The sequence below is a fragment of the Pyxicephalus adspersus genome, chromosome 3 (genome assembly GCF_032062135.1).
Source record: "Pyxicephalus adspersus chromosome 3, UCB_Pads_2.0, whole genome shotgun sequence".
Lineage (NCBI taxonomy): Eukaryota > Metazoa > Chordata > Amphibia > Anura > Pyxicephalidae > Pyxicephalus > Pyxicephalus adspersus.
The window spans coordinates 7,413,792-7,430,505 of NC_092860.1; the positions used below are offsets into that span (position 1 = coordinate 7,413,792).

At 39.0% G+C, this 16,714-nt stretch overlaps 1 protein-coding gene across 2 annotated transcripts in view; it reads right to left on the minus strand.

The window, feature by feature from the left end:
- Positions 1–16,714, minus strand: part of SLC39A11 (solute carrier family 39 member 11) — a 197,809-nt gene that overhangs the window by 154,477 nt on the left and 26,618 nt on the right. For both annotated transcript variants that reach the window (XM_072403461.1, XM_072403460.1), the window contains exon 3: positions 7,874–8,023. In XM_072403461.1, the coding sequence (XP_072259562.1) occupies positions 7,874–8,023 (150 nt within the window). The remainder of the gene's footprint in view (positions 1–7,873; positions 8,024–16,714) is intronic.

A 16,714-nucleotide genomic window follows, 5' to 3' on the forward strand; every position in this document is an offset into this window, starting at 1 on the left:
TCTACACTTCGGCCCGCGGGACCCACGGAGATGGAGGGGGCCCTAGCCTGTGGGCTCTCTCCCAACAAGGTCACAGACTTGCAGAAAACGCAAAATAGGTTTAAGGTTTTGCTTGACTAGTTCGAGATTATGTAAGCGAAGCTGCTAAGATAAAAAGTGAATGGTTTCTATACTTTACATTATTATATAAATTATATATTTAAAATTTATATATATATATATATATATATATATATATATATATATATATATATCATATATACAGTTAGGTCCATAAATGTTTGGACAGAGACAACTTTTTTTCTAATTTTGGTTCTGTACATTACCACAATTTATTTTTAAATAAAACAACTCAGATGCAGCTGAACTACAAACTTTCAGCTTTATTCAGTGGGTTGAACAAATTACAGATTGCATAAAAATGTGAGGAACTAAAGCCTTTTTTTAACACAATAACCATTTCAGGGGCTCAAAAGTAATTGGACTATTGACTCAAAGGCTATTTCATGGACTGGTGTGGGCAATTCCTTCGTTATGTCACTATCAATTAAACAGATAAAAGGCCTGGAGTTGATTTGAGGGGGGGGTGCTTGTATGTGGAAGATTTTGCTGTGAACAGACAACATGCGGTCGAAGGAGCTCTCCATGCAGGTGAAACAAGCCATTCTTAAGCTGCAAAAAAAGGAAAAACCCATCCGAGAAAATTGCTACAATATTAGGAGTAGCAAAATCTACAGTTTGGTATATCATGAGAATGAAACAAAGCACTGGTGAACTCGGCAACGCCAAAAGACCTGGACGTCCACGGAAGACAACAGTGGTGGATGATCGCAGAATCATTTCCATGGTGAATAGAAACCCCTTCACAACAGCCAACCAAGTGAACAACACTCGCCAGGAGATAGGTGTATCGCTGAACACTAATGTAATACTTGCTGACCACTCTTGCCCCTGAAGCAGCAGATGTTAATTATCGAAATGAGTTGACACTGCAACTTACATTCTTTGACAAATGACCTATCTCTGCTTAAAAATTATATTATATAGTTGATTTACACCATTATTGTGATGCCCTGATAACACACAGTGTTTTTTTTTATATATATTCATATGTATCTCATAAAGGATACAGGTCGGTGAAAGATAACTTCTTGGCCCTGATTTATTAAAGCTCTCCAAGACAGGAGAAGATAAGACTTAGCTGAACCTGGGCCATCCAACAAACTGGGAATGGATTTCTTAAAAATTAATTTTCTATTGATTGGCAAATGTTTTCCTGGACCAGATCCATTCCAGGTTTGGGTCACTCAGGTTCTCCAGTATTGAAGAGCTTTAATAAATCAGGGCCACTACGTCAAGCTTGGTATCAGGTGCTGAACTAAAAGTCATTGTATATAATGTGATATTGGTCATTTCCTATTAGCAGTTTGTACTGTAGGTTTAATATGCCCAACTTCACTTTTGTTTGCACGTTGGCATTTATTTGAAACGTAGCAAAATTGAACAGGCTATATTCAGCAAGCCCTCCCCTCTTTTGTTTCAGATTCAAAATCCTGTTTTACATAATATTAATACTTTAATAAGTAATTAATACAATAATATTTATTACAATTGCCAAAGGTTGCACATGAAGTACATATCGTGTTTTATATGATAATTATATAGCGGATATTGAACAAAAGCTGGGGTAGAGATGGATGAGGGCATTTCACTTACGCCATGACAATGGGCATCTGCGGGAGGCCGCGGCAGCTTTGGAAGTGCCGCCAGGACCACGGAATGCTGGCAGTCAGCAGCACTGCTCCTGTCACCACCGAACAACGTCTGTCCTCCTCCAACTGGACCCCTCCAACTACTCATGCAATCTGTCATCAGATTCCACCGCATGACAGATCAAACTCCCCCCTCCAATTACCCAGACAGCGCAATTAACACTTGCTCTGCCACCAAGGCCGAGGAGCCACAGATGCCTGTGGCAGCAAAGCTATTAAAGAAGTTAATTGAACAATTGACTGCCAGAGGCCTGACATTTATATCACAGCAAAAGGTGTGTGGCTCAGGAGACAGCAGGGAAAAAAAAACACAAAGAGAACGTCGGAAGCTGACTAGAATCCTTTTCCTTCCAAGGGAAGGGGTGACCAGACTGACTCCATCTTAAATGCAAATAAAGATTAATTCTTTTCAAAGGAAGAAGCAAATAACAGATAAAAGGGTGACAAAAAATGAGGGGCTTAAACTAAAAGGTGGATGTGTGGAAAAACTTGCAAGCCCGAGAGAAGGGCCCACTGACACTTTTCAATTTCTGTGTGTTGGAGTAACAAAGATCATGTGTTTATGTTCTTTGCATAAAGGCAACCCATTTTTTTGTAAACAGGCTGCCCATTTGGAAGAATGTAAACAACCAAATGGCAGCATTATTACCACTGCAGCACACCACAATGCATGGTAGTGCATTTCTGCAAGTTATAGAGTGCTGCAAGTAATGTGAAGCAGAGAAGCATTGCCTTGCATGAAACCGCAACACACTAATACATACACATAACATAATATGCAATGCACTAATACATACATGCACAGATCAGTGTACAATACTAGGCACCTCGTCATACTGTCCCCTACAGCTGTCGGGAATGAACAAGCTCCTGTACACATGCACGGGAGTTAAAGTATTCCAGCCTAGCCAATCAAGATGGCCAAAGATCCGGAACCCACAAAATGAGTGAAGATGGCAATGTCCACAAGACAGCAAGAATAGGTGAGTGTAATTAGAAAGCTGTGATCAGGCAGGTTAACATATTAATTTGCAGAAGGGACATAACCTGTACTCTAATGAAATAAACAACCTGCCTGCCCAGATTAAGTTTAGTTCTGCTTTCACTCATCCATTTTGGATCTATCCTCATTCACTGGGATGGGGTGGAATGATCCAAAATAAACTGGGTCAGTTGGGGATGGGTATTACTTATTACTAATTAACACTCTGTCCTGTACAAAAATTCTAATTTGGTCGATTTTAAACACAATTGTTTTGATCAACTTTTGACTGATTTGTGTAATCAATAGAACATACTGCATAATGCATGGCAAGCATTAGATTCTGAGCGATTAATCTTGCTGTCAGACAACTTATGCCATGAGACTGTCACGTTATCCAGGTTCCTCTCTGTGCTTCATGAGTGCTGACAGTCATCTCCTCTGAAAATGAAGTCTGCACATGTTCTTCATTCATAACTACAAAGTGTTGCATTGTTTATTTTATTTTTATGTGCCAATTAAATTTGAAGAGTTCTGATAGGTGACCTTTAAGTTGCGGTCAACAATTGCCCCACCACCCCCAAATCCCTGGTTATGTTCGGACTGGGTTGGTGTAGCTGGAATCCCATTTTTTTTGTACAGGCCTTAGGTTACTGTGCAGTTCTTGGGACATTTCTTGCAGGAGCTCAGAACAGGCTGACTTTTTAACTGCTTTCATAGACTTCCAATCTCTTTGGCAAATGGCTGTCAAAAAATATATATCTAGCTGTTAAAAATGGGCACTTGGAAGCAATTAACCACAAGGTTGGCATACACCCATATGAACGTTGCTTTCATCTGGAGCGCATATCAGTTCTATGAAGCCATTTTAAACAATAAATGAAATATCCTGGAAGATAAATAAGCGTCCTCCATTTTCTATAGAGGAGGATGCAGTGGGGGGCCCTTTGTTCGTCCTCCCCTCTTCATAGAAATGAACAGCGGTGTGTACAGCACCCGTTCATTCTGCTGCCACTGAAAACATATAACAAAGGTTGTTTCCAGTGACGTAAATTTAGCAACTGTACATAGCTGAGACTTTTATTGGACCAAAACATAGCAATTCCAGTTTTGAAGTATTCATTGCACACCCAGCTTTTGCACCGCATTTGTCTGTCAGTATCGGCAGATGGGTTGAAAACAAGCAAAATATACAAAAATATAATACCGGACTAAATAATTTACAAAAACATTTACAAAAAAACAAAAATATTTACAGATGACATATTACTTTATAAACCTATAGAAAAGCATGGCCGGGTGACCACGATGAAGTTGCCCGAGACTTTTTGCAAAAAAAAAAAAAAAAAAGAGGGTTCTCCAACGCTGGTCCTCAGACAAAACCCTTCCAGCTACATGAAGTGTTAATCGATCCTCCTTGGTCTTATGACCTGTCAAGCATGGTTAGTGTGCGGAGAGTTCTCCATTAACGGGCAGCCTCCTCTGCGGCCTGGTTGCGTAGCAACGTTGTTTGACCGGTCGCCCTTAGACGTATCTTGCACCAGCTCTGCCCGCAGCAAGTGTCAACCGCGCAGGGGAGTCAGGTGGGCTGCAGTTATCGGCCCTTATTGCCTGCTGATGACATGTTGATGGGCCCATGTGACAGGACGAAGTCTAACCTTGTTTTTTTTTTTTAATGATCTGCACAAAGCTCGAATGATTAATCTTCCCGTCAAACCATTAATGCCACATAATAAAGAGACGAAGGCTCCTGCCTATAGTGTCCCCTCTGTCATATTTAATTGCTTCACCGTCTTTACAATACCTTAAAGCCCTGTCCACAATTTCCAAATGTTTATGTATGGGTAACCTGCAAAAATCCCCCAAAAATATGGCAGAAATTATCTGTAATACCAGGGCTCAGAGAAGCCTTAAATATCTGCTGAATTTACAGAAATTTCAAGTTTCTTTTCATTTTAATATGTGAGCCCTAAATAAATTACATTTATTGGTGTGCAACTAACATTTTTTGTATTTTTGGTAGGTAGTTAGTGTCTACATGCACCCTGATGATGGCTTAACTGCATTTCATTAGGTTTTTTTTCTGATGGTGGACCATGCTTTCGTAATGTGGTCCAAAATGACCACTTGACACATAGATTTCCAATGAGGTACAATACAATTACCTAAATTGTTCAACACGAACTATATGTATTCAGTGTGATATATTACCATTGTCTGTGTTCTTGTTTGAATTACCACTATAACAGTTTAACTATATGTGTAACAAATGATATTTTTCGAATATTTATTAGCCAATATTTGTCTAATTTATTCATATTTTTGTATGCAGTGTACAACCCGATATTTCCTCCATAAGTCCCCTGAGGAAGCCTTTCTAGGTGAAACGCGTCAGGTAACGCCACATTTTTCTACATCCACCACGGCTTTGAACTCAATGAATACTTTGTCGAGTTTATCAGGACTTAAATGTTGACCTCCTCTCTCTCAGAATAAAGGGACGGACTATTTTGATGTTTTTTTTAATTGTATTGAACGTTTGTTGTATGCTATGAATACAACCCACTATTTCAATAATATCTATTGTTTTGCCTAGAAAACCGTCTTTTTCTCTTTATTTCTTTATTTATGTGACATATTTGGGGTAGGCAAAAAATTGTAAATACAAGGATAGATAGACTTCCCTTTCTCTTCTTCCAATGAGGTCTACAACACAGGAGCACAATCGAGGAAAAGGAACAGAATGTAATCACCTTATAAGGGGAATCGTTTGATCATGACCCTTCATTAGCAAGAACTCCTAAGCGGTATTGAAAAATCAGGCTATACCAAATAAACTACAATACCCTTTCATAGTCTAGTACTACAGAGTTTTTCCTGTGCATTGCATTGGTACCTTCACGTTGTTTATTTACTTGGACACTATTGGACTGTAAAGAGCTGGTGGGAACCCAAACAGAAGATAGTCAGTAATTATATATAAATATATATGATAGATAGAGAGAGAGATAATACAATCTTACTGTACAAAATCTTGTAAGTCAAGCAACAGCTAAGACTGAATATACATTTAGTGGGTTTATAAAGCAGGCACTAGAATGCAAAAAGAACAAGACACTCTCTAGTGTTTCGGGTGAAAGTTTGTAGGAACACTAAAGCATGGAAAGATGTTTTAGACAAGTGTGAATTTGTGATATTTGTGGCAACAGTTTAGTGAAGACCCTTTTCTGTTCAAGGCAAATTCAGTATAGAGCCAGAGACATGCACGAGTAATCAGTCCTCCAGACGAGGTATCCAAGGGTAAAGACAAAGCAGAGTCGGGGTTACAGGCAAAGGGTTGTTCCAGGTAGCATTCAATTGCAGGGTCGGAAACAGGCAGAGTCAGGAAGAGTAGTTTAACAAACACACCAGCAGCAGCAGGGTAGTTAGCGCTGCTTAACGGTAAAACAGGCAGAAAAGCTATAAAGTCCTAGCAGCCAATGGCAGGGCAGAATAAAGCCAGGAACTAAATTGCTCCTAAAATCCCCTTCAGCTGCACAGCCTCAGAATATGTGCTGGGGATGCCAAGAAGGAACATCTCAGGCTGCACAGCTAAAGGGAAGCAGGAGATGCTGGAATTTCCTTGTTCTCCTTGCTGCTGCAAGTGACACTTGGTGACAGCATAAACAAGGTGTAATTTGGTGGTGGGGCACAGCATGGGATCGCCAGCCAGATAAAAGTCTCTCGACACTCTTTTTATCTAAATGGGGACACAATTCCATAGACACACTCCAAAATCATGTGGAAAGCCTTCCCAGAAATTTAAAAGGCTGGTATAGCTGCAAAGAGGAACAAATACATATTAACGGCCAAGGTTTTGAAATTAAACAAAACCGGGTGACTGACTACCACCAGCAACCTGCGTGCAGAGGTAACCAAAAGCAGGGAAGCAAAAAACATGAACAAAGGTGGTAAACGTTCAGCAAGCCAAAGAATGATGATAAATAAGGCTGGTACATAAAATAAAAACCATCCATATTTCATGGATGTCCCTGCTATCCAAAACACTTTCGCAGCTGAATGCCAAGGAAAATTACAAGCTTTAATAATGCACATCAGGAAAAGATCATAAAAATAACCTGTCAAGCCTTCCTAAGAATGCATTCTTTATCCACAGCAAAAATTATATGATGTCATGACTAATAATAGCAATAATAACAAACATTGGTGTGGTATACACATGAATGATTGCAAATCTAATCACGCATTGCAAAAACAAACAACAATATTTTTGGGCAAGTATATGTGACACTAAGACATCTGTCTATTCCAAGCAAAGAAGGGAATAAAATAGCATTCCTAGGTTACGGTGAACCCGTGCTCAGAATATGCATGACAAAGGATAACTGTACTTTCACAGGAAAGCGCAGTTATCCTCTGTCCCCACCTTCACCTGTACCTAGAACTTTAAATGAAATGCCATATCTGTGATATCCTCTTAGGGAAATAAGGGGAAATAAGGCAATTTATCACAGCCTGCTATGTCCTTTATTCATCATAAAATACTTTTCTGCAGTAGTTTAGTGAAGGTCACACATGTGGGGTATACGGCTGGCTGCAGAAGGTTTGGAAAGCTGTGCTTGCAATGAACTACTGGACAAAAAACATTATGGGAAGTATTAAAAAATCTATTTAGTTCACTTTTTATTGGAGAATACTACAAAAGATATTATTATTAATATTATTGTTATTAACAGTATTTATTAGGTGCTAACATATTATGTAGCGATGTACATTTATTAGGGGTTGCAAATGATGGACAGATACAAACAACAACACATGAGGAAAAGACTCTGTCCAGAAGAAGTTACAAAATAAAAAGTGGGAAAGGACAATAAACAAAAGTAGGCAACATGTGTAACCCATAAGGAAGCAGATGATGATGAAATGATTAGGTATGGTGGTGTCGTCAGTAGAGAGAGCCACCCTTTTTATTTTGCATTGTGTCCTATGGCCAGCAGAATACCCTACCTAATAAAGAATTGCTGTGTCTTCCAATAATTGCTATAGTAAAGCGTTTTGTGTCAGTTTACAGTCTCCACCAGTGTGTTATTCACAGAATCTGCAAATGGTTACTTACCAGGGCTGGCAAAAGCAGATCAGCAAAATACACAAAGCCGGCCCCCAAGGAGAAACCCACGGCGGCAGGAAGGAAAGCCAGGCTTCCATGATGCTCCGACATCTCAATAGCTGGGGCCAGAAGAGACCAGTAAGAGGCTGCCAACATCACCTGGAGGAAACAAGAGCAAACATTAGGAGCAGGCTACCCCAATAAAGACAAGAAAGAAGAAAATAGTGTCAACCTGCAAGGGAACAGGGACAAGCAAGATAAAGTTCTGCTTTAAGTGTCAAGCATGATTTTGGATATAAAAGTAATAATGAATCACATTTGGTGATGCAGATCCCCTGTTAATATTAGCAGGCATCAGTTATGTCAGCTACACACTTTAACAATGCAATAATATAATATCTGAAAAGGTACCTAAACCTTTCATTGTATCAGCCTCCTCTTATTCCCAGCAATGGTATACTCTGTTTTGTTGTCCAATCAGCAGGATAGGGGTGGGTTATTGACCAAGTCAAAATGCTCAATTCAGTTCACACCTGCAGTGAGGTCTTGATAAGAAGGCTGGCTGAACAAAGGTACACTTTTAAAGGTCCAAACTTTTGTCAATCTAGTCATTTGCCTGAAATTGTAGCTGGTAAACTCCAAGCAAACAACTAAGCACACAGCAGAAATAGATATAAGAGAGCTTCATCACCTGCAAAAGGTTTGTAATTATGTCCATTCATCTCAAAAATGCCCTTTGGACAGAAGACCTCATTATTCTCCACAACAGATCAATAACATTTATAGGTCGCAATCCGTGATAGGACAGTGAACTAACAATTACATGACTACAGTAAACCCAATTAACACTGTGTTCCTCATCCCCTTTTGGCTGGGTGCACCACCCAGAACTTTTTTTTTAGCATCTGCTCAGTTTTTTTTGGGTGGTTACTGAAAATAACAGATCAATAAAAATTCTGCGGAGAATACTGCAACATATTCCTTGTTAAAACCTGAGAAAAATGGCACCCTGATGGGTTTCTTCTTGATCTCCCTGTACAGCGGATTGCAAGACAGCTTTAAGTAAAACGGAACATCTGTTTGATAAAATGTCTATGAAGTATAAAAGTGTTTTTTTATTTGTTATATGGTTTCGCTTTAAATCAAACCCTCACGTTTGACATATATTTCACAATAAAAACACAGAGCATTATTGCAGCAGGAGGTAGAGAGTACGCCGGAGTTTTGTAAAGCATTAAAACGGATTCCAACAGCTGTTGTCCACAATAGGAGGAATATTTAGAAATATTTTTTTTTTTTTTTATATACATATATATAACTTTTTGATATTTATGCAGAGGCAGGTTCCCTCCATACACCTAAATCTCTCACTGTGCAAAATTTTCACCATATCAGACCATCATGATTAACATCAAAGAAAACAAGCATGCTGCCCACTCTCCTCCTTTCACATCAGTGGCTTTGTTCCCCCGCACAGTAGAAAGCTGAACATGAGTCTGATTAAACAAGCTATTTGTTTATTGTAGTGTTTACCTTGGATTTCTTTTCCATCGATTAATTTTTCACGTACTGTGTGTATGGACAACAATTAGCTAATTGCAAGTGACAGCTTCGTTGTAAATATAATGTAGTAAGCCTTATATAATATATAATATTTAATCCTGAATATTAAAAAAGGGAACATTGATTTTTCACCTCGGCCTTAATACCTTGTTATTTTTTTTTTGTAATAGAGTGACAACTTTATTTACACTTAAAGCAGACCTTTCACCAGAATTTTACTTTATACAAAATGCAAAACCTCCAGGGATACCTACTTCCTGTATCCTAGGAGGCTTTGGGCCGATTTTAGGCATGCGCAGAAGGGGCTTCTTTTTACAATAGCAAAAAAGTGCCAATCTCGCGCATGTGCTGAGAGATCGGCACTCTTTTTTTCCCATTTACAGCAAACTATGCTACTCGATCTAGCGCCTGCACAGTACAGGATCAGGTGACATAGTTGGGAGAAGAAAGAAGATGGAAGAAGATGGCTGCCCTCGGTGCTTCCTTTGCGCTGGGATGACGGAGAATTCCAAGATGGCGCAGGGGATTGGGGGCTCTGCAGAAGTTAAGGTAAGTGATGTTTTTTTTTAGATGGACAAAAAACTAGAAAACACCACTGGACTGCATATATGCCACCAGCCCCAAAGCAGTTATAAACCAGAGAGAAAAATTAAAAAATACTCATATGGGACCTTTATGGACACCTTCAGAAAATTTCCAGGCCAAAAACAATTTCTAATAAAAAAAAATAAATAAATAATACAAACTTTACAAATTTTGCAAATTTATGCCTGTAAAGTTACATCATATTTATGAAGAAACACTCAAAATCATGTCTTTCCTTGGGTACTCATTATTCAAAGGTCTTTCCAGGCAAAACATAACTATAATTTGCTGCAATATAACAAGCTAAAAGAGTGTGACCTTTACTCAACGCGTTTCACAGCGGATGGTAAAGCTGCTTCTTCAGGAGGGTAGGGAATATATGGAAGAGTAGTGGAAGTGCTAGATGTAAATTAGATGTGACCCAAATGTAAGGTGGGTAAGTATTTAATAAAGAACACAGAAAAATAAAATATATCCTATTGGATGATCAAGGAAGCTGCATCAGTCGGGAAATTATCATTTATACCAAGGGCTTAAGCTGCGTGCAGATGTGAGTCATGCTGCGTCCAGGAGACAAAATTGGCAACCTCCAGGCAAATATCAACAGGCAATAGAACTGGTTGGCAAGCTACAAGAATCAAGCAATGACAATACTACTTGCAAGAGTTTTTTTTTAATTTTAATTGTAGTCCAAGGTGGCACATAGTGGCAACTACGCTTTCCAGCCTAAAGCAGTGCAGAACTGTTGCCACATGCTCAAGAAGCAGCATTAGGTGGATTTTAAAGGCAGGATCAACAGGTACTAGAACCAAAGGGTCTATGTTTACATACCCATAGTGGTGAACACCAGAAAAAAAGGGAGTTAAGTGGTACAATAATGTATTTGTTATATCAAACATCAAAAAGTTTATAAAGTATATAATAAAATCCAAAAGTTTGTATCACAACAAGGTAGATCAGGTACGTTGATGCTGGCAATTGAGTGATCTATATCAGATCCCAAAGCATTTCGCAGGAAGAACCTGCTTCTTTAGTGGCACTTTCACAAATATTAAATAGGAAACCCTTATGACCTTTAAAACCTTGATTTAAGGAATGAAAGACACAATCTTGGGACTAAGTATGCCAAACAGGTACTGTAGGTGTGTAGCCAAATATGATTATCGGTCAAATGGCATGACTACATGTTGCATAGAGGATAACCCATAAAAAGTCTGGCTCTATAAATTTGGTTTAAGGTAAAGCTGCTGTATGTTAGCAGCAAGAATGAATGCTCTTCACATAATACAGCCACCAAAAGTTTTAAATGTCTCATAATATGTTATTGTGCCCCCTTACCTTTTGGGGGTTCACCCCTATGGGTGTATAAACATAAACCTGTTGGTTCTAGTACTCAGCATTTCAATTGATCCCAAAGGTGTTCAGTAGGGTTGAGGTCGGGGCTCTGTTTAATAATTCCAGTTTGTTTGCTTTGTACACAGAGGTATAATCATGCTGGAACAGAAAAGGACTTCCCCCCAACTGTTGCCACAAGCTTGGAAAAGCACAGATATCCAAAATGTATTTGCATGCTCTAGCATTATAAACACCTGGGTACTGTGGGCACTCCTGGTCATTTGAAGGGATGCCCACAAAATGTTGGTTGTATAGTGTGGCTGGCAATAATCTGACTCAATAAAAGGAGGTCTGCGCATACCTAATACCTGGACACCAAACAGAAACCAAGATGTCCTAAAGATTCCTATTTTATTTATTTATTTTTTTGAAGTTGTGCTTCAAGTTAACATCAACTCTTTAGAACTTCTGGGGAAAACAGAACAGAAATGGGAGCAATTAGGATGATCACTCCTGTTGTCGGTTTCATCGCTGTTTCCCCCAAGCTGCGCATTACACCTCTGTCCAGGTGGATGTATGCATTCGCTAAGCAGGGCTTTCAGCCTCTGGTTTTCAAAAGTTGTGTTTTATCTAGAATGAGAACTGGCTTGTGTGGATGTGACCGCAAAGTGTCAGGAGTCAAAAGTTAATGGTATAAACAACCAACTTTAGAGTTCACTCACCCAGCACTGAAAAATAAAACATTCAAAAATGACAATTTCTAGGTAAATAACCACTTTTCTACCAGGATATTTTTTATATTTTTGTACACGTCAAAACATTCATTTAAAACCTGAAAATGACTTAAAAACCTTTCACCCCATATATTTTCTCAAAAAGCACCTGTAGGATAAAAATTGGGCAGATGGAAATATCTATGTTACATGGTTTTTATTTACACAACTGTAATATATACAATAAACAAATAAACACAATACAACATAGGGTTTGCATGCAGGTGCAATATTTGTCATTGGAAAGGATCTTTCACGATTCACGACTGCACGATGCATGAACAAGCACTTTTACAGGAGCCAGCATAAATGACAGGTCATGGGGCACAGAAGTAATAATTTATTAAATTGCTGACCATTGGGAATAATACCACCCTTACAGATAGCCAAAAAGGTCCTTGGTGTCACTTAAACTGACCTGAGTGTCAAAAAATTGCCCATTGTTCAAGGAACCCCTAGCAATTTCTAGAGGAACCCTAGGGTTCCAGGGAACCATGGTTAAGAAACACTGTTCTAAAAGGTGCAATGGTCCTGGTTCATCAAGTTGCAATAGCACAGCAGATATTGTCAGGAAGATTGCCTAAGCATGCCTTATGCCCAACTTTAACATGAGCCTGTCAAAATGTACACATATTCAGATCAAGCAGTAAAACCACCTTAAAACAAGTCACTATTCATCTATGTATCTATAAGCATTGTGAAAAAGAATATTTTCAAGACACATAAACCAGGATTTTCTGAGAATTGAATCTTGGAACACTGTCAATCCTCCAATGTAAACAACCAGCAGGTATAAAGCTGCTAAAAACCTACAAAAACTCAGCTTTGGTCTTTTTTGTGTTTTTCGAGGATCTTAGAAACCAATAGAAGGGCCAGGGATGGCTCATTGGGCATTGCCAAAGCATTGGTGGGGAAGGAGGGGAGTTAAGGCCAATGAGTATTTTGGGGTGATGGAAGACATCAACCACCGTTAAGAAGATGATCAGCATCAAGCTATAAGTTTATTTTCCTCGTTGTCAACCCAGCTCCTAGAATTTACTCAACCTGGCCATTATCACCAAATATTTCACTACAAAATTACTGTTTTCATACCTATTATCATTTTGTAACATTTGATCTCAACAAATCTACACAAAGAGCTCACTCCAAGACACTCCAACAGATCCCAACTATCTCGTCCTTGTTTAATTGAAGTCTTCAAAATCTTCCTGACAATGGCCGCCCTGTCTTTTCACCAACCAGTAACGGAATGTTTACAGGAAACAGCAAAAATATGATTGCTGCACCCTTTTAATTACGGCAATTTTTTTTTAGTTTACAATAATTGCTTTCATCCTCTAACTACACTGAATAGCTGTGTTTATGCACACAAGCTCTTTATTGTTTACTGCTTTTATTCAGAGCTGTACAAATGATGTGCTACTGAAAAGGAAACACAGCATGTACATATCAATAAATAATGGCTGCCCTCATGTTAACATAAAAAGATGGCTTTTAGGTTGGGTTCATATCAACGTGGCTGCAAACCCATGCACTGTGCACATTTTTTACACTAATTATTTGAATGGGTTGCCTAATGCACCAAAGAGCAACAACATTAGTGCATGCAGCATTTTTGTTTGCAAGGTTGCAGGTCTGTTCATTGGGTTGTCATTCAGAATAAATGAAAGGCACTACAATGCACCAAGAAGAGTAACGCTGCTTACCATGAACTGTGATTCCACCCCATTCATAATGTTTTTTTGGCAAATGAATACAATTTTATGGACCCGCTTAATATCATATTTTAAAATAATATCCAAAAAAAAACAAAAACAGCATGAATCTACATTGCTCAGTTTGCACTGTGAGCTTTGCACCTTAACTGACCAATATGGAAGAGTGTTTTGGTGTCGGAGTACCTTGTACAATCTACAGTCTGCTCACTGAGGATGAGAAGACTTTGTAAAGGATTCCTTCGGCTTGCAGCAGACATAAGGCCACATCTCAGCCTTGGCAAGTTCATTGGAATGGTGGCTTTTCAATGATGAAAAGCTGAATAATGAAACCCTTGTATATGTGATATGTTGTGATTTGCTTAATTAAGGTTTGTATGTTTACATAAAGGTCCAGTTCAGGAAAGAAATTCTGAGCACCCAACAGTGGCAACAATGGAAGTCAAAAAGTTCATGAAGTGCAGAACCATCCGTTGTTTGCATTACAACAACTCAACCCCAATGTTTGGGCTCTTCAAATTAAATACAGAAGCATTCGGGCACTCCGAGGGGTCTGCAATACAGTTCGATGATTGGTTTACCATGCTGTTAAAAGCCACCGGTACATTATGGCTTCCAACATTTATCTAAAAACAGTAAAGTAAAGGAAAATAAAGATTTCCATTATCCTAACTTACCATGGCTGGAAATACATCATGTGTCTGGACAGCAAAGGCTCTCCATGGTGCCGGCACAGCAGACAGCAATGATATCACAGCTGCCGGACATAAGCTGGACTATTAATTTGCCTGGTTGAACTTGATTGATAATTACTTCTGGCGTCGTGATAGAATATTTTCCTCTTACAAGGGAGCTGGCAGTGTTTTGCCAAAGTTCCCCAAGACAGCAATCGGCCACATGCATGAAACCAGATGAAAATAAAAAGTGGAAGTATGCCACATGGCACCTTAATGTAGTTTATGCTGCATTTTATGAACTTTAAATGAAAAGTGACACCCGCTTGATTGTATGGTTACCACAAACAGAATTTTCCTAGACATGTTCAATGCATTGTAGCTGAAGATATAGATAAAAAGTGTTTTTTTTTAAGACCCAATCCAAATCTAACGCCTGGTAATACTAAAAAAGCCCTTTTCAAAACCAACCCCCAGTTATGGACCCTGATGCCATTCTTTTTTTATCACTGTAAATGCCAATTTCTGATCTTGCACTGCAGTACTCTGTGCTAGAAGAGGCAAGTAACATCCACTCCCCTCAGGCTATGTGTCCTTAAAATGGGGGGAAAAGGGGCATGTCAGGCCAAGACTTGCTGATTACTATGTGCATTAGGTCTAATTTTGCATCCTACTGGAAAGCAGAACCATTGTTAATTATAATGCACAACTGCTATAACAAAAAAAGAGCAGGTAGGACTATGAAAAGAAAGGTTGGTAGCAGAATGTCCATCTACTCAAAATTTCTAACTTTTACTAATTTAATTGGGTCAAAGTTTCTGTAATAAAACTAGGAGTCTCTATTGGTGTTATCACTAAAGTGTGTACATTGATGTGTCCAATATGGGGCAAAGTGACAGTGTCAAGGAAATACTCATGAAAGAAATTTGGGACTACAACCAACTTCCAAAAAAATTGCATGGTTGTCTGGTTTCAATACTTAATGCTCTAAGAAAAAACTATTTACCGATAAGTGCCAGAAAAAGTCTGACTTCCTTATCCCTGTACTTGCTCCAGGTCAGTGACTAAGTAGGTGCTGAAGTCAAAATTTAAGTATGACAACCAGGTAAAGTATTTTACCTTGAAGTTTTTTTTAAGGTGCATGGGAAGAAGCTGTAGACGGTTGGCAAAGCCTGTATTGTGACCAAATTTATCAGTGACCACGCAAAAACAGCTGGGTGGTTACTAAAAAGTTCCCTGGTTAAAAGGGGCTGGGGAAAACACTGGGGTATCTAACATTTTTAGAAGGAGAAGCCATGACAGGTTTCCTTTAAATGAATAAGGGATTAATCTTTTTCAAGGCTGTTGCTGTTTGCCAACATAGGGGCCATATTCACATACACAATACAAGAGGCTATTTAGGACTGGACGGATCATCTTGTTTTACAATCAAATAAGAAAAAGCAAGCCGGATACCAATATACAATCTTCATGACATTATATTCTCTGTTTTCTGTATAAATCAATTTCCATAGAAAAGCTCTCTGTGATTAATAATGCATAGATTGCCTTCCTCCCTGCAACTCTTGGTCTATGAAATTGATTGTAATAACCCCTGGGAAACATTATCATATTCCCAACCCTCATCTCAATGGCCCTTCCCCTTCATTCTGTATGATTTATGCATGGCATTAACATATACTGTTTAACTAGAGAACAGTTTTATATTACAGGTCCCCGTGCAATTCAAAGGCCTGCAGATTTGTCTGTGCATGAGAATATCATTATTCATTTATGTAGAACTGGCATATTGCCTCTCAAAATGGAAGTAATAATTGTTGGAGTAAAAAGAGCCTCTGTTTTAGGGCTCCTGAGGTTGGATGGGCTGCACCTTCATCTGTCATAGGTAATCTATTGGGAGTTGTTTTATAAAACCACAGCTACGTAACAGGTAATAGAATTTAAAAAGTTTGTCTATGTTCTAGTTTCAGTGAGGCTGTAGTGCATTTACTGCTTTCTGACTGCCTCTCAGGGGACACTTCTCCCAGTGGCACCTCCATATGGAATGAATAGGGTGGTAGTGAAGATTAAAGTTCCAATCACTGCCGCCAGCTGTCAAATGTGCAGAGGCTGGTTCTTTAGGAACCAGTGCTGTGGCGCGATTGACCAAGCGGCTGGCAAGGGGAACCACGCAGGATCAGTCGATCTCGAAGCAGGTCTTCAGCT